General features: G+C 34.2%; 1 protein-coding gene across 1 annotated transcript; it reads right to left on the bottom strand.

Annotated features, from left to right (window-relative positions):
- Positions 1–2,525: 2,525 nt before the first annotated feature.
- On the bottom strand, positions 2,526–10,815 carry LOC123522957 (uncharacterized). The gene is made up of 5 exons (XM_053550369.1): positions 10,685–10,815; positions 8,021–8,598; positions 6,285–6,443; positions 4,633–4,821; positions 2,526–2,645 (listed from the first exon to the last, which is right to left on the bottom strand). The coding sequence occupies exons 2-5, from the start codon at positions 8,579–8,581 to the stop codon at positions 2,565–2,567; spliced, it is 990 nt and encodes a 329-aa protein (XP_053406344.1). The 5' UTR covers positions 8,582–8,598; positions 10,685–10,815; the 3' UTR covers positions 2,526–2,564.
- Positions 10,816–14,859: the final 4,044 nt, after the last annotated feature.

Below are 14,859 nucleotides of genomic sequence, written 5' to 3'. Positions count from 1 at the left end.
AAAAATGTCTACAAATATCAACATGAACACAAACCGACACAGACATTTTTCTTCAAAAATAGGCACACAAACATGACAGAGATATATTATGTTGCACAAAACATAAAGTATGAACAGTTTTGAGAAAATCCTGATTAACACTTAACAGACATCGTCTTAGTATATTTTAGAGAAATAACTGTTACCATCCCGCTGTATCTTTCAATATCGAGTAATATATTTGGTAAATGTTAAGTTAAAACAACGTATGTTTAGTGATATCTACACTTACGACTCTTAGATTTTCACAACTATTTTTAAATTGCTTGATTACACTCATTTAGAAAAAAATGTAAATAGAAATTACAGCAAAACCAAACGATGCTGTCATATTTACCTCATCCCATTTATAAAAAGTTGCAAAATAAATATTAATAAATAAATTGCATTTATTTATGTAACTCGCGCAAAATTTTGCAATTAGGTGTTTTCGCACAAACTTTTAATTTACATGTTAAAAGACGCATTAAAACTGGAGCGTGGTCGAAAAATGAGTAAAATGTTGAGATAACTTCAATTTATTGTATTGAAATTTCTGTAGGACATTGGCAATATAATTGTCTAAACGTAAGCAAATTTTCAGAAATTTATCTCTAGCAATACTTCAGATTTTGGAAAAGGAAACTATATGTTGTGTTGGAAGATTTTGTATCTGAATACAGTCATGTGATAAGACACAAGAAATGTGAAAATATCTCATCACTTTGTCCTTCCACAAAACAATTAAGTACAGTCAAACTTGTGTTACAGACCAAATGTGAGCAGAAACAACATGGTTTTAAAGATTGCTTATAATATTTTTCGAATTCAACATTAACGTGCTTTTCAACTATGAATAAAATCGCTATTTTTAATGTCCGAATTCAACATTCACGGTGCATTTTCACCAGTGAATAATAATTAATTATTTAATTTTCCGAATTCAACCTTTACGGTATACTTTCATCAGGGAATAAAAAGCCACTTATTTAATTTCCGAATTCAACACTTACAGTGTATTTGTAAATAAAGACCACCTGCAAAAACACTTTTCATCAATTTTAACCCTGGTCCTTGTACACAGGTTTCACTGTAGATCATTTTACAACTTGACAAAATTTCCTTATTCTAATTTTTAATCAATTATGGAAAGGCATAATTTTTCACGACACTAATGACTTATGTGGGTGAATATATTCAACTTCATATGCCAAATTAAACAACGCCTCCAGTTTCGTATAAGTATATAATAGATTTGATGTTTCTACTGTGAAAATTGTGTTCACCTTTATATATTTCTATAATCAACTGAAAAGAAAACAAGTAATAAAATAGTATAGCAAAACATAAAATTTATTTTAATTACCTCATGGTTATTATACTCGCGAAGATATTACACTAGAAATTGGTTACATGTATGTCTACAACTTTGACACACTTTCTTTAATTGTAACTATCAGCAAAAAATAACGAAATCTGTAAAAAATATCCCTTTGAAGCACACAATGCAACCAAAGAGAATAATAGCAGACTCAGTTTGATCGAGTCTATTCATGTGAGTAAATTAAATGAAATGTGTAACAACCCTCACGGTCATCTGTTTTATAACAGCAATGATTTATGCTGACGAATACTTCTTCTTCGTAGAAAATGAAATTAATGATAATTCAGTTTGAAATTCCACATTAAACAATGCCTGATGTTGTCTAACATACTGCCATGCAGCTACTGCTTCTGCCCCTCCTCCTCTTATCGTCAACTCTGTTTTCGGGTTACATTCCTCTCCATCTCGTGTTATACACATAGACCCTGCTCTCACTTTTACAGGAAGCGGTATTAGAGGAATACTATCAACAAACTGTCGCCATGTTGTTAAGCTCATTCTGACTAAATGAAGATCAATGATCTTGATACTCTTCATCTCAGAGGGAAATTTCATTTTATTATACCTCACTTTTGTCTATGTACAATGATAAAATCCCATTACCCATAAAAGAGATATTATGACTATCAAACACATTTTCAAACTTTTTGCCACGTGACCGAGCGAATTTGACTGTCAGGTCATGTGACCGCACTGATATTTTGAATGTCATATAAGGGCAAATAACTGCTTCAATGTTTTCAGCCAAATCATGAAATGATTGCCTCCCTTGTACACATATAGTAGTGACGTCACTGTTTAATGTGTAAAGATAGGTTTTTGAATAAAAAACAATACTGTCCATATTTGTACTGATGTGCAAGACGTTGTGGTTCGGACAAGTTATGTGGACGCTTATTACGCACAAGGAAAAGGCGTATTCTTCCAAAATATCTGAAGTCAGACGTTCTGTGCACGTGCCGGAAGACCACATTCTTTTAGTTCGATAGGATATCTCATTCAGTATATATCGCATGTTACCGTAGAGGGATCGATCCCGATTTTCGTCGCTCCGCGACACGAATCGGCAGGATATAACTTAATTCGATGTACTTTTATCTAATTTGGACTGCTCATATTATTTCCAAATTTAGATGTACTATTACCTAATTTGATGTACTATTTAACTCTTACCTAGTTTGGATTGCTCATAATCAAGAGGTTCTTGTTGAAACGAAACATCTGCCTTGAGTCTGTTTATCTCCTTAAAAGAAAACATATCAGTTAAAAAATCCAATAAGAGTGCAGCGTGAGAGACTGCCATATCTTGAACTGCCGCTGCTTTCCATGTATCAATACAGTATTCAGTTCAATTCAAAAGTTGCAAAGTTACCTCACTGACAACAAGAGCTCATGGAAGGATAGTGTCAGCCTGCTTTACTATTAACAGGTCACTCACCTGTGAAACATACCATAGCAGTGTAAACATGTTTGACCTAGTGATTTCATGGAAACAAATATTCTGACCAATTTTCATTAAGATTGGTAAAAAAATGTGGTCTCATGTGTAAACAAGTATTTTCTTCAATTTGACCTAGTGACCTAGTTTTTTTAAGCCAAGATGACCTACATTCAAACTTGACCTAGATTTGATCAAGGCAATCATTCTGACCAAATTTCATGACCATCAATTGAAAAACACAGCCTCTGTTGCATACAAAACGTTTTTCTTCGATTTGTCCTAGCGACCTTGTTTTTGACCCAAGATGACCCATATTCAAATTTGACCTTAATTTTATCAAGGCTATCATTAAATTTCATTAAGATCAATTGAAAAATACAGTCTCTATCGCATACACAAGGTTTTTCTTTGATTTGACCTAGTGACCTAGTTTTTGACAGTTAACCCATATTCTAACTTGACCTAGATTTCATCAAGGCAATCATTCTGACTATATTTTATGAATATCCAGTGTAAAATGCAGCCCCTATTGCGTACACAAGGTTTTTCTTTAATTTGACCGGGTGACCTAGTTTTTTACCCTAGATGACCCATATTCAAACTCGACCTAGATTTCATCCAGACAAACATTCTTGAAGATCCGTTGTAAAATGCAACCCCTATTGCATACACAAGGTTTTTCTTTGATTTGACATAGTGATCTAGTTTTTGACCCCAGATGATCCATATTCAAGCTTGACCTAGATTTTATCAAGGCAATCATTCTGACCAAAATTCATGAAGATCAATTGAAAAATACAGCCTCTATCGCATACACAATGCGTTTCTTTGATTTGACCTAGTGACCTAAATTTTGATCCCAGATAAGCCATTTTCAAACTCGGCCTAAATTTCATCAAGTTTATCATTCTGACAAATTTCGTGAAGATCAGTTGAGATATACAGTCTCTATCGCATACACAAGTTTTTTCTTTGATTTGTCCTAGAGACCTAGTTTTTGACCCCAGATGATCTATTTTCGAACTTGGCCTAGATTTCATCAAGGTTATCATTCTGACCAAAATTCATGAAGATCAATTGAAAAATACAGCCTCTATCGCATACACATTTTTTTTCCTTGATGTGACCTAGTGACCTAGTTTTTTACCCCAGATGTCCCATTTTCGAACTTGGCCTAGATTTCATCAAGATAATCATTCTGATAAAATTTCGTGAAGATCATTGAAAAATACAGCCTCTATCGCATATACAAGCTAAATGTTGACAGACAGACAGACGACAGACGCCGGACATCGAGCGATCACAATAACGCACCTGAGCATTGCTCAGAGGTGAGCTAAAAGTGTCGTCTGCCAGTAGAGAAGTGTAAACGGCGGAAAACACCTTTACAAAGACGGATTCGGGCGGTGGGGGATAAGTGTGTCTAATTGAACATATTGCACATATGAGCAGATCCTTTGGAAGCACAGAATGTCAAAGCGGATGAAGAAGTCCATTGGTTACGCTGCTTGACAAAACCAGGTGTCATTGGTTCGAGCTCCCGCTCCTCTTACTAAACAGTACTTACACCTGGCACGCTAAAGAAACGGGAAGGCTTCCTCCCATTAAAATTACTAACAATCTTTGATCCCCAAAAGAGTAGTCAATTTGTGTTACCGGTGGCGACTATAAATAAGCACCAATCAAACTAATTTGAGCGAGGTAATAAAAACGCAAAACATCTCGTGCCCCCTAGCACTGGCTTAACAGGAAATCTATTTCTTTCCAGTTTGAAGTACAAGAAACATACCCTTTTTAGTTCCGATATGACCGATTCTAGTTCTGAGAGTTGTTTTCTAAGTCTATCACACTCTTCCTTTGTTGCTAGGTCTTCTGTTTTATTTTCAAATCTCTCTAACATATCTCTAATTTCTTCAGCGACAAGTCTGAGAAGGCTTGCTTCATTTTCAGTAGAAATGACAAAGTCTTTGTTCTTGAGCTAATCACATACAGTAAATGTAAAGAAATTGATATAATTTCCGTCGAAGGAATATATTTTTATAAGTAAGAAAAAGGTGTGACGAAACAAAGAAAAATCTAGGTTAATTAATAAACACGCCCCTGTAGAAACACATGTTTTTTACTCACGAAGTGCACATAAAATGTCCCTAAAACAATTAGTCAGGTCATATAAGTGTTATAAAAATATAGGTTAATTAATAAGCACGTCACTAGAAAAACATGTTTCTTCTTCTCACGAAGTGCATATAAAATGCCCCTTAAACAATTAGTCAGGTCATATAAGTGTTATATTCATAATATTGCGGTAAATTGATCGACATTGCGTGTAGCATTGAGTGACAATTTATGTGTATTTTAAGAGAAATATTTTTATTGTTTATTACTTGTACTTTTTGTCAGAATTAATTAATTTTGTTTATGTAAATGGGATATTCACCTGATCTGTGTAAATACGGAGACAAATTGTACATTGGGCAGAGAAGGAGGCAGAGCGGACTAAGCACGACAAGTTGAGAGTCCAGAAAGGATAAAACGCCAATTCTTCTTAGATTAAGTTTGTTAGCAATGTCAGTTAGAAGTTATACTTTTGGTTACGGAAAATAAACTAGATAGAAACAAAAAGAGTGTATAGAGTTGTTTATCCAGCGGATTTAAGGAGCACTTCGCTACATAACTGTAAATGAAATACGTGAATTCTTATTTAAAGCAAAGAGAACGAGAAAATCTTTAGCAAAGAGTAAAAGCTGAAAATATTTGATAATTCAAACGTGGAAAGTGGTAGTAAATGTGTATGTGGAGTTTCCATTTTTCTGTTTCATTTTGTGCATCTGTTTGAGTATTTGGATATCAAAATTTTAAGAAATTCAACTGATATGAGTTACCGCAAATTGTCATGATAAAAATTTGACGTTACATGCACAATGCGCCGCGGAATGCAACAGTGTGTCTAAAACAGGTACATTTAACACATTTTACTGATTTAAACACCATGGCTTAATTAACGGCAAATATACTGTAAAGTTTTTATAGATATTTTCATCATGATTACAATGTAGTTGAATTTTGATGCACTAATGAAAAAGAAACAACGAAAAAAAAAAACCCCAAAAAACAACAACAACAACAACAACAAAAACAAAAACTAAACAAAAACAAAAACAAAAAAAACAAAAAATATGTTACAGAAACACCCCGATTTCAAAAGAACCGACAGATGGCGCTTTGACGTCATTGTTTTTCAAAGTTACCGACGTCTAAATAAAATAAAAAGTGCGTTACGGCAGTTGAGTGACGTATACTTAATCCAGATTTAAAAAGAATCCGAAGATTTTTTAAAGAAATTTGACAAAGGGCGCATACTACCTGAAACATGTAATGAAAACTAGTTAAAGGTGGCATTTTTGCAAGCTAAAGCAGCTACGAAGTTTGTCAAATGCTTACTTCTTCAAGTTTCTTCACAGCTACTTTAGCGTCCTGTCGATTGTTCAACTCCTTACCACTTTGAAGAACAGCTATCATATCATCTATATAACTATTTGCTTCTGTTTCTTCTAGTTCCATTGTACTTGAGTGAAATATCTCGTTCCTGTCCGCTATTACCTTTATAATAGGGATGGGAACGAATACTGAAATCAATATTCGAATATTCGGTTTGCCATATTCGAATATATTCGAATATTCGGCATGTTTTAATGGAATTTTTAAATCTTTATTAATTGATTGGCATATACACAATATATTCCGCTGTTTAAAACGTGAATCATCGTACGTAATAAGGCCTAAAATGTTTGTTTCGGGTAACCCGACCATACCTAGTTAGACCCGCCGATCCTAGTGTTTTATTTCACGACTCTGTGTGTGAGTATAATCATGAACATATTTAACTAATTCAGATTTTTAGAAGAAACGTTCAAATCGATTAAAATTTAGACCGTCGCAACGTTATCTAAAAATAGCAGGTGGTCCAATTCAAGCACGTGTCGCGCTGTTGTATTACCGCCGCCATTTTGAAAATTTTCAATCGGCGAGTAAAAAGCCGACAAACTTAACGAAGGCAGACTAAACCTCCTTCAACATGATCATATATTATTTCTTGATTGTATTATAAACTACTTCAAAATTTATTTCAAATACGGCCGATTGCCCGTGCGCTGTGGATGAAAACCGTTTCAGTGGACGGTATGAAATGTTAAACAAAATTTTGCAAAAATATCGCCAGTATCTACAAGTTTGGTATTGTTTTTGAAAAAAAAAATCTAAAATTTGTTACGTAAAACAGGCGCCAATATAAAAGGAACAAAAGATAAAAAGATATCATATTTACGCCTAGTGCAAACTGTTAATCCGTAACGATGACCCCCTCGCTGTCAATTATGCATTGCAATTTTCTTGTTAATTGGACCAATTTACATGTATCACATTTACACCTGTTGCAAACTGTTAATCCGTAACGGTAGCCCCTGCCAATTATGCATAGCCTTTTTCTTGTTAATTGGACATCTTTTGATATATGATAAACAAACACGACAGAACAAACGGTTTTATTCTGAAATATTCCAAATAAACTATACTTAATATACAATGATTTACAAATATTCGAATTTGATTTTCATATTCGAATATTCGGCCGATTTTCGAATATTCGAATATCCGAATATTCGTTCCCATCCCTACTTTATAATAATTTGATATATTGATTTAACAGTTGCTTCAATTCAAATGATCTACATTTGTACGTATCCTACATTGATATTATCTATTAATGGCTAAAAGAACAGTAAAATGTATACCCTTTCTTTCAATTCATAGCTCAACAACATCATCAAGCAAAGAAATGTCCAAAACTATTTATCGATTTAGGGTAAAAAGATGCTAAACTCGAGTAATTTGAATGTAAATGTGCAATATAGATCAATATAGAAAATTTCCATTTTATTTCATGTCTAATAAAAGTTTTAATGAAATGTTACCCATTTTACACGTGCAACACTGAAGCGCAAATATATGAATTCACATATTTTTGTTAGAAATATTACTCTCAAATATAATTTCTACTGTTTTCGTTAAATTTCAATGTAAACAGATCAGGTTAATGAGATTAATACTTCTGAATTTTTAATCAATGACAGAAAGTATCAACCACATATTGTTGGTCTGATTATACTCGCAGATTTTACCTTTGAGAAGACGTCGGTCTGAGTAATTTTGCATTGGATATGATTGTGAAAATACTGGTTGTTTCGAATCAAGTGCAGTAACCCAATGCAGTCGATATCGGCTGCTGATGCTTTCTTGTCGTATCCGGGGGCGTTGATGAAACACTTTGCGATAAACCATGGATCTGTGCACCAATGGTGTGTCTCAGTGTTTTTCCAATAAGGCGCTGGCGGTGTAAATCCATGGCTTGTTACAATCGCATCATAGATGGCGCCACATACTTTGTTTGGGCAAGTAATTTTACCAGCAGGATTGCAGCAGTTGCAATTTCTTTGACCTAATATACATGCTCTGTTACCTCCTTTTGCATGGTCTGGTCTAAGTGTCATCCAGCAGCATTGACCACATGTTACTGCTGATAGACTCTTTGTTTGTTTAATGTTGTCTAAGATGTCTTTATGTTGGAGTTTTGCAATGTCATCACAAAAAGGTGCTATTCCTTCTCTAAGATATGTCAATCCAAGCCCAGCCTTCACCCATTGTCTGTATTTTGTCTTCTCTAAATGACGCTGATGTGCCATTATGTTCACAGTTTTATCTAAAAGTAACCGAAACAAATATTCATTGATGCTAATTTATGTCAAAATAAAATAGAGATTTATTAAAACTGTATTTCCCGGCTCAATCTGCGCGGTCACTCAGAGAAGCTTGAAACTAGTCAACCTTTATTAGAGTTCAGCTCTTCACTGAGGAAGGTAAGAAAAGTAACAGCCTATATAAAGTTTTTATTTGAAAATAACCTAGTTATTATTCGACCTAGTCCGCGTTCACTGATACTAAAATAACAAGTTTTAGATCGTGTTGCGTTAGTCCCATCCCATGGTATTACCGTAATGATCGATCATTCAACATTTATTCACTTTAGCAACAACAATTGACGCATATCAGACACATCCCCAGTTTATGTTGATAGTATATATTCAAGGTTTGAAATGTTAATAATTAACATAATTAAACTGAAGTAAGAATTATAGTCGATGTAAATAAATAATTTAACTTCGTTCAATATTCTAAATGGGTTTATTAGATATAATGTCTAGTTATAAAATAGGTCTTAATAATTTAACGTCTTTCAATATCTTAAAGTATGATTAATAGGTAAATAAATTTCCTAATAGAGACGGGTATACCTGTCAAACATGCCTCTCCTGGTTTTATCTTCTGTATGATTCAATTTTGTTTACGGAAAGAAATGTTAAATACCCTATATAACTTGGAAGTTCACAAGATAATCAAGTAATATTGCACTTGCTTGTCTAGCATTTCTCCTACAGATAAACGTGAATTTTGAGATATAAAATCAGTTAGGGACGGAGAGATATCTAGATAGACTTAGGTTATAATCAAATAAAATTGAACAGTCTGCTATATATGGCCATAATGCGGTTATGTTAAACTTTGCTTTTCTATGAAATCTATGAAAATATATTTATGTTGAAACTTTAACTTGAAACTCTCTACACCTCAGTCCTGTCTCAAGGGAGCACGTTTCCATTTAAACGCTGACCGTCCAGCAGTGGAGCTACCATTTTTTTCACGTCTTTTGTATGACGCGGTCTGGGATAGAACTCATTACCTCTTTACCTCATTACCTCTTGCACCTGAAGTGGACGCTCTACCACAAGGCTATCGAGGAAGTTGAAAAACGAATTAAATAGCAGATGAATGTGGAAACAACTAGGCAACTGTTTGACGATATAGTCGAAAATTATTCGATTACAGAGCAAAAGATCCTATACCTTCAATTTTAGAATTTAAAGAACCACATTATTTTCACGTCATCACCGATTCAAAGCAACACTTCAACAAGTATATATACTATTATTATCTGAAACTAGAGTTAGTCTATATATACACTTTTACACCAAACTAAAAACTTCAATGGAGTCAGTCCGTTATTAGTATTCATTAAAAATAGGAAGTATCTAGGGATACGGATCCTTCCCCTTAGACACTCCTGTTAGGGCTTGTCTATGGGTACCGACCTCATTTTTCCAGATGCTGTGTGTTATTTACGTCTTAAATTTTGTTGCAAATGAAAAATAAAATAGGATTTAACCAATATTCAACTAAAACCTGAATCTAAATTGTTCACACATTTCCATTCGAACCATTAAAACAGAGGAACACCAAACAGATAACGAGGAATCCAACTGGCACTAAACTTTGTGAGACAAAGTGATCTTGAATTATGTTTTGACATACCATGTATGATAATGATTATGTAGTATTTATGTATTTTGCACATGTGGTGACCATTACGAATATTTCCTATGTTTACATTTCCTTCATCTCATGTCTGTTAATTGATTATAAAACAAGCTGTTTCATGTCGATTATTTATTGCCAAGTTAAAACATAAATGCATTCATATGCCTTTTCCTATACGGTAATGATTGTTTTAATCAATTTATCTTTTTCTGTTGAATTCCAAATATAATTCATTTGACAGTTTATTTTACAATAAATTAATCAGAACGGAAGTTCTTGTTTCGATTTCATGAGATATCAAAATCATAATTTAGCGTGATAATATGTCAAATATTCAACATTCTGTTAGTTAATTGTACAGATATTATTACAAAACATTTATTTCATAAATAGTAACATTAAAAAGTATTTACCTAAAACTCCTGTATTATTTTCTTATTCCAGGGCTCATTTCAGCCATTATAAAACAAATCGCGTTGATGGCTTCAATGCGCATGTCGACATCAGCTTTTCTATAGCAGGTCGCATTGGTATATCCGATAATTGAATGTTTGAAGTACATGTAAATATAAGGGACTACAGTGTGTGATAAAACAAATTTTAAGTTTATCAAGTTATTTACCTTGTCTACTGATACTCGGGTATTAACTATAGAAAAGGGGCATTTCTGTGACTCACTATCACAACAGCAGTCTTTAAGTGCAGTGTGGCGGCTGTAAAAAGTCTCCCCGTACTTGGATTCAGTGTTGTTATATTTTCTGGTCCTTTGGGATCATGGAGCCCATTCAACATATGTGTAATAGAGTTCCGCTTAAGCCGGTGCTAGGGGGCGTGAGAGGTGTTGCACATTTCATTACCTCTCATGAACAGACTCAGTCAAACCGAGTTTACTATTATTCTTTTTGGTTGCATTCTTTGCTTCCAAAGGATCTTTTTACAGATTTTATTCACATTCACAAACGTATTAAATGTCCCATTTACGTTTTTTATTTTGTTTTTGCTTTTTATAAAATGAAGTAAATATTGATATATATTATATTTATATATGGTTCAATAACTCTTTATGTGTAATCTAGGAATTAACTATATTTGAAGAGTGATAATGATACAAGTATGATAGAAGAATCATCAACCAAGTATCTCGGTGTAGATATCCAGTCCAATATATCATGGAATAACCACATAAATTGCATAACAAAAAAGCTTACAAAATTCTGGGCTTTCTTCGTCGTTCTCTCCAGTATGCCTCGACAGAAATTAAATCAAACGCATAGATTATCATGGTGAGATCCAATTTAGAGTATTGCGCAGCAGTATGGAACCCATACCAGGAAAACAACATCAGATCGAAATGGTACAGCGACGAGCCGCCCGATTTACACTCAATCGTTATCATAACACATGTAGTGTCTCCTTTATGCTTGATGAACTTGGCTGGGAAACTCTAGAAGCTAGGCGGACTAAACTTCAACTCACAATCCTTTACAAGATAGATCTATCACAACCTAATCGACATCCAAGCAGATGCATACCTCAGACAAAGGACTTCAATGAGCAGATCAAGGCACCAAATTTAGTTCCAACTGTACCAACCATCCAGCGATCAGTTTTGATACAGCTTCTTTCCGAGAACCATCCGCTAGTGGAACGCACTACCAGCCTCAGTTGCTGAGGCTCCCTCTTTTACACACTTCAAGAGGGAGCTTTCTACCAAACCCTTCTAAATGGGCGTCTATGGGAAAATCCCAACTTTGATAACATTTTCGCGAATAAATTTTTTCTGCAGTGTAGATTTTAATGAAACTTCTTACAGTCTTATATATTACATGGTGGTGGAATAAAGTGTTTAAAAACTGACATAATATGTGATGACAGGTGCGTATATCCGTCTGTGCGAGCAAATGAGTGAACATTTTTGGGTACCGACGGTAAATTCTATTTATTCTGTACTGCTTATTAGGTGAGCTTTTGTGATCCACAATTTCTTGTGAACACGATAGAGACCACATTTTGCAATCGATTTTTATCAAACTTGCATACAACTTGTATTGGCATAATATCTCGGTTCCTTTCGAAAACTGGCTACATCCCATCATGAGGTTTAGAGTTATGGCCCCTTAAAGGGCCAGAATTTTCTATTTTGGTTTTTGCAGCCATATACAGACTTCATGTATGGTTTGATCTTAATTAATATACAAACTTGCAAAATATCTTTAACAACGATAGATCTTGGATTCCATGATGCTTCCATAGAGCGTGGTTTACTTAATTCGTCCTCAACCCCGCAAAATACACATAAGATAATTTATTACCCCTGCATTTACACTTGTATTTTAACATGTATTTTCCGCGATAACATGCAGCTTATTGAGGAAGAGCATCAAGCTCAGTGGCAATGTCGTTGCTGGAACGAAGCAATCTTGCCACATAGTGCAGCAACGCCTGCAAAACAACGTCGGTGTGTTTAAACTAGTTAATTCGGCAAATAGTGCTCAAACTCTATATCCCATTACCATAAAAGTAACCCCCGACAGCCGAGTCCTTTTACACTCATTGATAACTAAAAACAATATATGAAACACAAAACTGCTATTTTCATTATTATATGAACAACTTCTGTTGTTTTTTTTTTGTAGGAATATGGAATCAATTCAGTATTAAGATAATATTATTACGCTTAAGCTATTGCCAGGTGGCGTGAAGGGTGTTTCTCATTTCTTTACATCTCATGAACATGAATTAGTTTCGTTCTATGCATCCAAAGGATCTCCTTAAGGTAGTTCGATACATTTTGTGCGCATGCGCGAATGATCTCGGTTTACGTAAAGTCGAAAAATTTAAGTGTGTTGAATTTTACTTATTTCTTGCTTGCTTTCCAAGAAAATCTTCAATAATCGGCGTCTTAATGGAAAAGGTAGAAGGAAACTATTCGTTGAGGCTTTAAATCTAAGTTTATCGCGTTTTTTTTAACGACATTCACCGGTTTCGTAAAGCGGTCGTTTGTTTTGGCGTAATGCGGAAGTGTCGTCTTGATACGATACAATACAATACAATACAATACAATACAATAAGTTTTATTTTGAGTCGACAAGAAGGCAACATTACAAAACATAAGCTCTGAAGAGCTTTTGAACCGACTATACAACAAATTAAAACAAGTTTAACAAAGTTATAAAAGAGCTACAAAAGAGAAATTATTAAGCACACAAATTTAAATAGAACTAGATGAGCATGTGTAATAATACAAGTGTTAAAATCTGTGTTGAAGCTGCTGATCTAGACACTGCTGTCTAAAAACTGCCATAAGAGAGGAAAATAAGATCTGCAATACAAAAAAAAAAAAACAACAACACAAAAGTGTATGCTTAAGAAATGGTGATAAAAACTGTATCCCCCCAAATCAGATTTGGAAAGAACTGATCAGCAACTTCCTCACAGTAGCAAATGACAAACAACATGAAAGGAAGCATGTCATATATACAGACAGTGTGCAATACAATAATAAGCACAGAAGCTTACAAGCAAGCAGATAGCACATACTAAGCAATCAGCCAAACAAGGTAAGCAGAGACGATAGTATATTATTAAACTACAAAAAACATGGCAAACTCAAGACATAATAATAGGCAAAAACAAAAGGAAAAGCAAAATAAAACATCAAAACAGGCTAATCAAAACAACTCAGGAAGCAAATTAGGAAAAGCTGGTCTGCGGGACCCACCAGCAGAAAGCTCCAGGTATTATTTACATGCAACACATTTACAACTGTTGCCGTCCCAGAAACCAAATTGGTTTTTGAACCGATTAAAATCTGTTAGCTGCCTGAAGCTTTCTGGTAGCGAGTTCCACAGAACTGGTGCTGCATAACGGAACGAATTCTTACCATATGTTGCTGTCTTAACTTGAGGGACCTGTAGAATATTGGAATACCTGAAGTTATACTTTGAATCTTTTTTCACTACTAAATCTGACAGAACTGTACGGGCCATATTATTTAAAATTTTAAAAGTTTCAATAGCTATTGTTCTAGTCCTTCTTAAGTGTAATGATGGTAACTTGGTCTTAAGTAGTAGGTTTTCATACAAACTATCATAATCATCGTAAACAAATCTCAGAGCACGTTCTTGGATTTTTTCGATTTTTTTAGTATTACTGACTGAACAGAAATGCCAAGACAACGGACAAAAATTAAAGTTTGAGAGCACAAACGTATGGAATATTGTTAATCTGTTAAGCTTATTTAAATTTTTACCAATACGTTATAAGATATTTATTTGTTGAGCAGCCTTTTTACAAATATTATTTATATGAGAGTCAAAGTTTAAACTAAAGTCAATGTCAACACCCAGTAATTTCACAATATCTTCGCATTCAATAGTGGATCTGCCGATTTTAAAAACAGGAGCTTTATCATGTGTTTTTTTACCTACAGCAATTGCCTGGAATTTATCCGGGTTAGCCTGCATACAATTAAATCTAAACCAGTCAATTAATGTATCACTTTCTGTTTGTAAAGTTGTGAGGAGCTCATCACAGTTTGGTGTGTGAAATGAGAGACTGTTGTCATCAGCATAATTATAAAGGTTAC

This window comes from Mercenaria mercenaria, chromosome 8, assembly GCF_021730395.1.
Source record: "Mercenaria mercenaria strain notata chromosome 8, MADL_Memer_1, whole genome shotgun sequence".
Lineage (NCBI taxonomy): Eukaryota > Metazoa > Mollusca > Bivalvia > Venerida > Veneridae > Mercenaria > Mercenaria mercenaria.
This window is presented reverse-complemented; position numbering and strand designations above follow the sequence as displayed.

Bases quoted from the DNA above. Each gene is read 5' to 3' on its own strand.
- LOC123522957 (XM_053550369.1), bottom strand. From the start codon at position 8,581: ATGGCACATCAGCGTCATTTAGAGAAGACAAAATACAGACAATGGGTG. The intron at 4,822-6,284 runs GTAAGCATTTGA...GTATGTGATTAG, and splicing joins CTGTGAAGAAACTTGAAGAA to CTCAAGAACAAAGACTTTGT. The intron at 2,646-4,632 runs GTATGTTTCTTG...TTTTCTTTTAAG, and splicing joins TCATATCGGAACTAAAAAGG to GAGATAAACAGACTCAAGGC.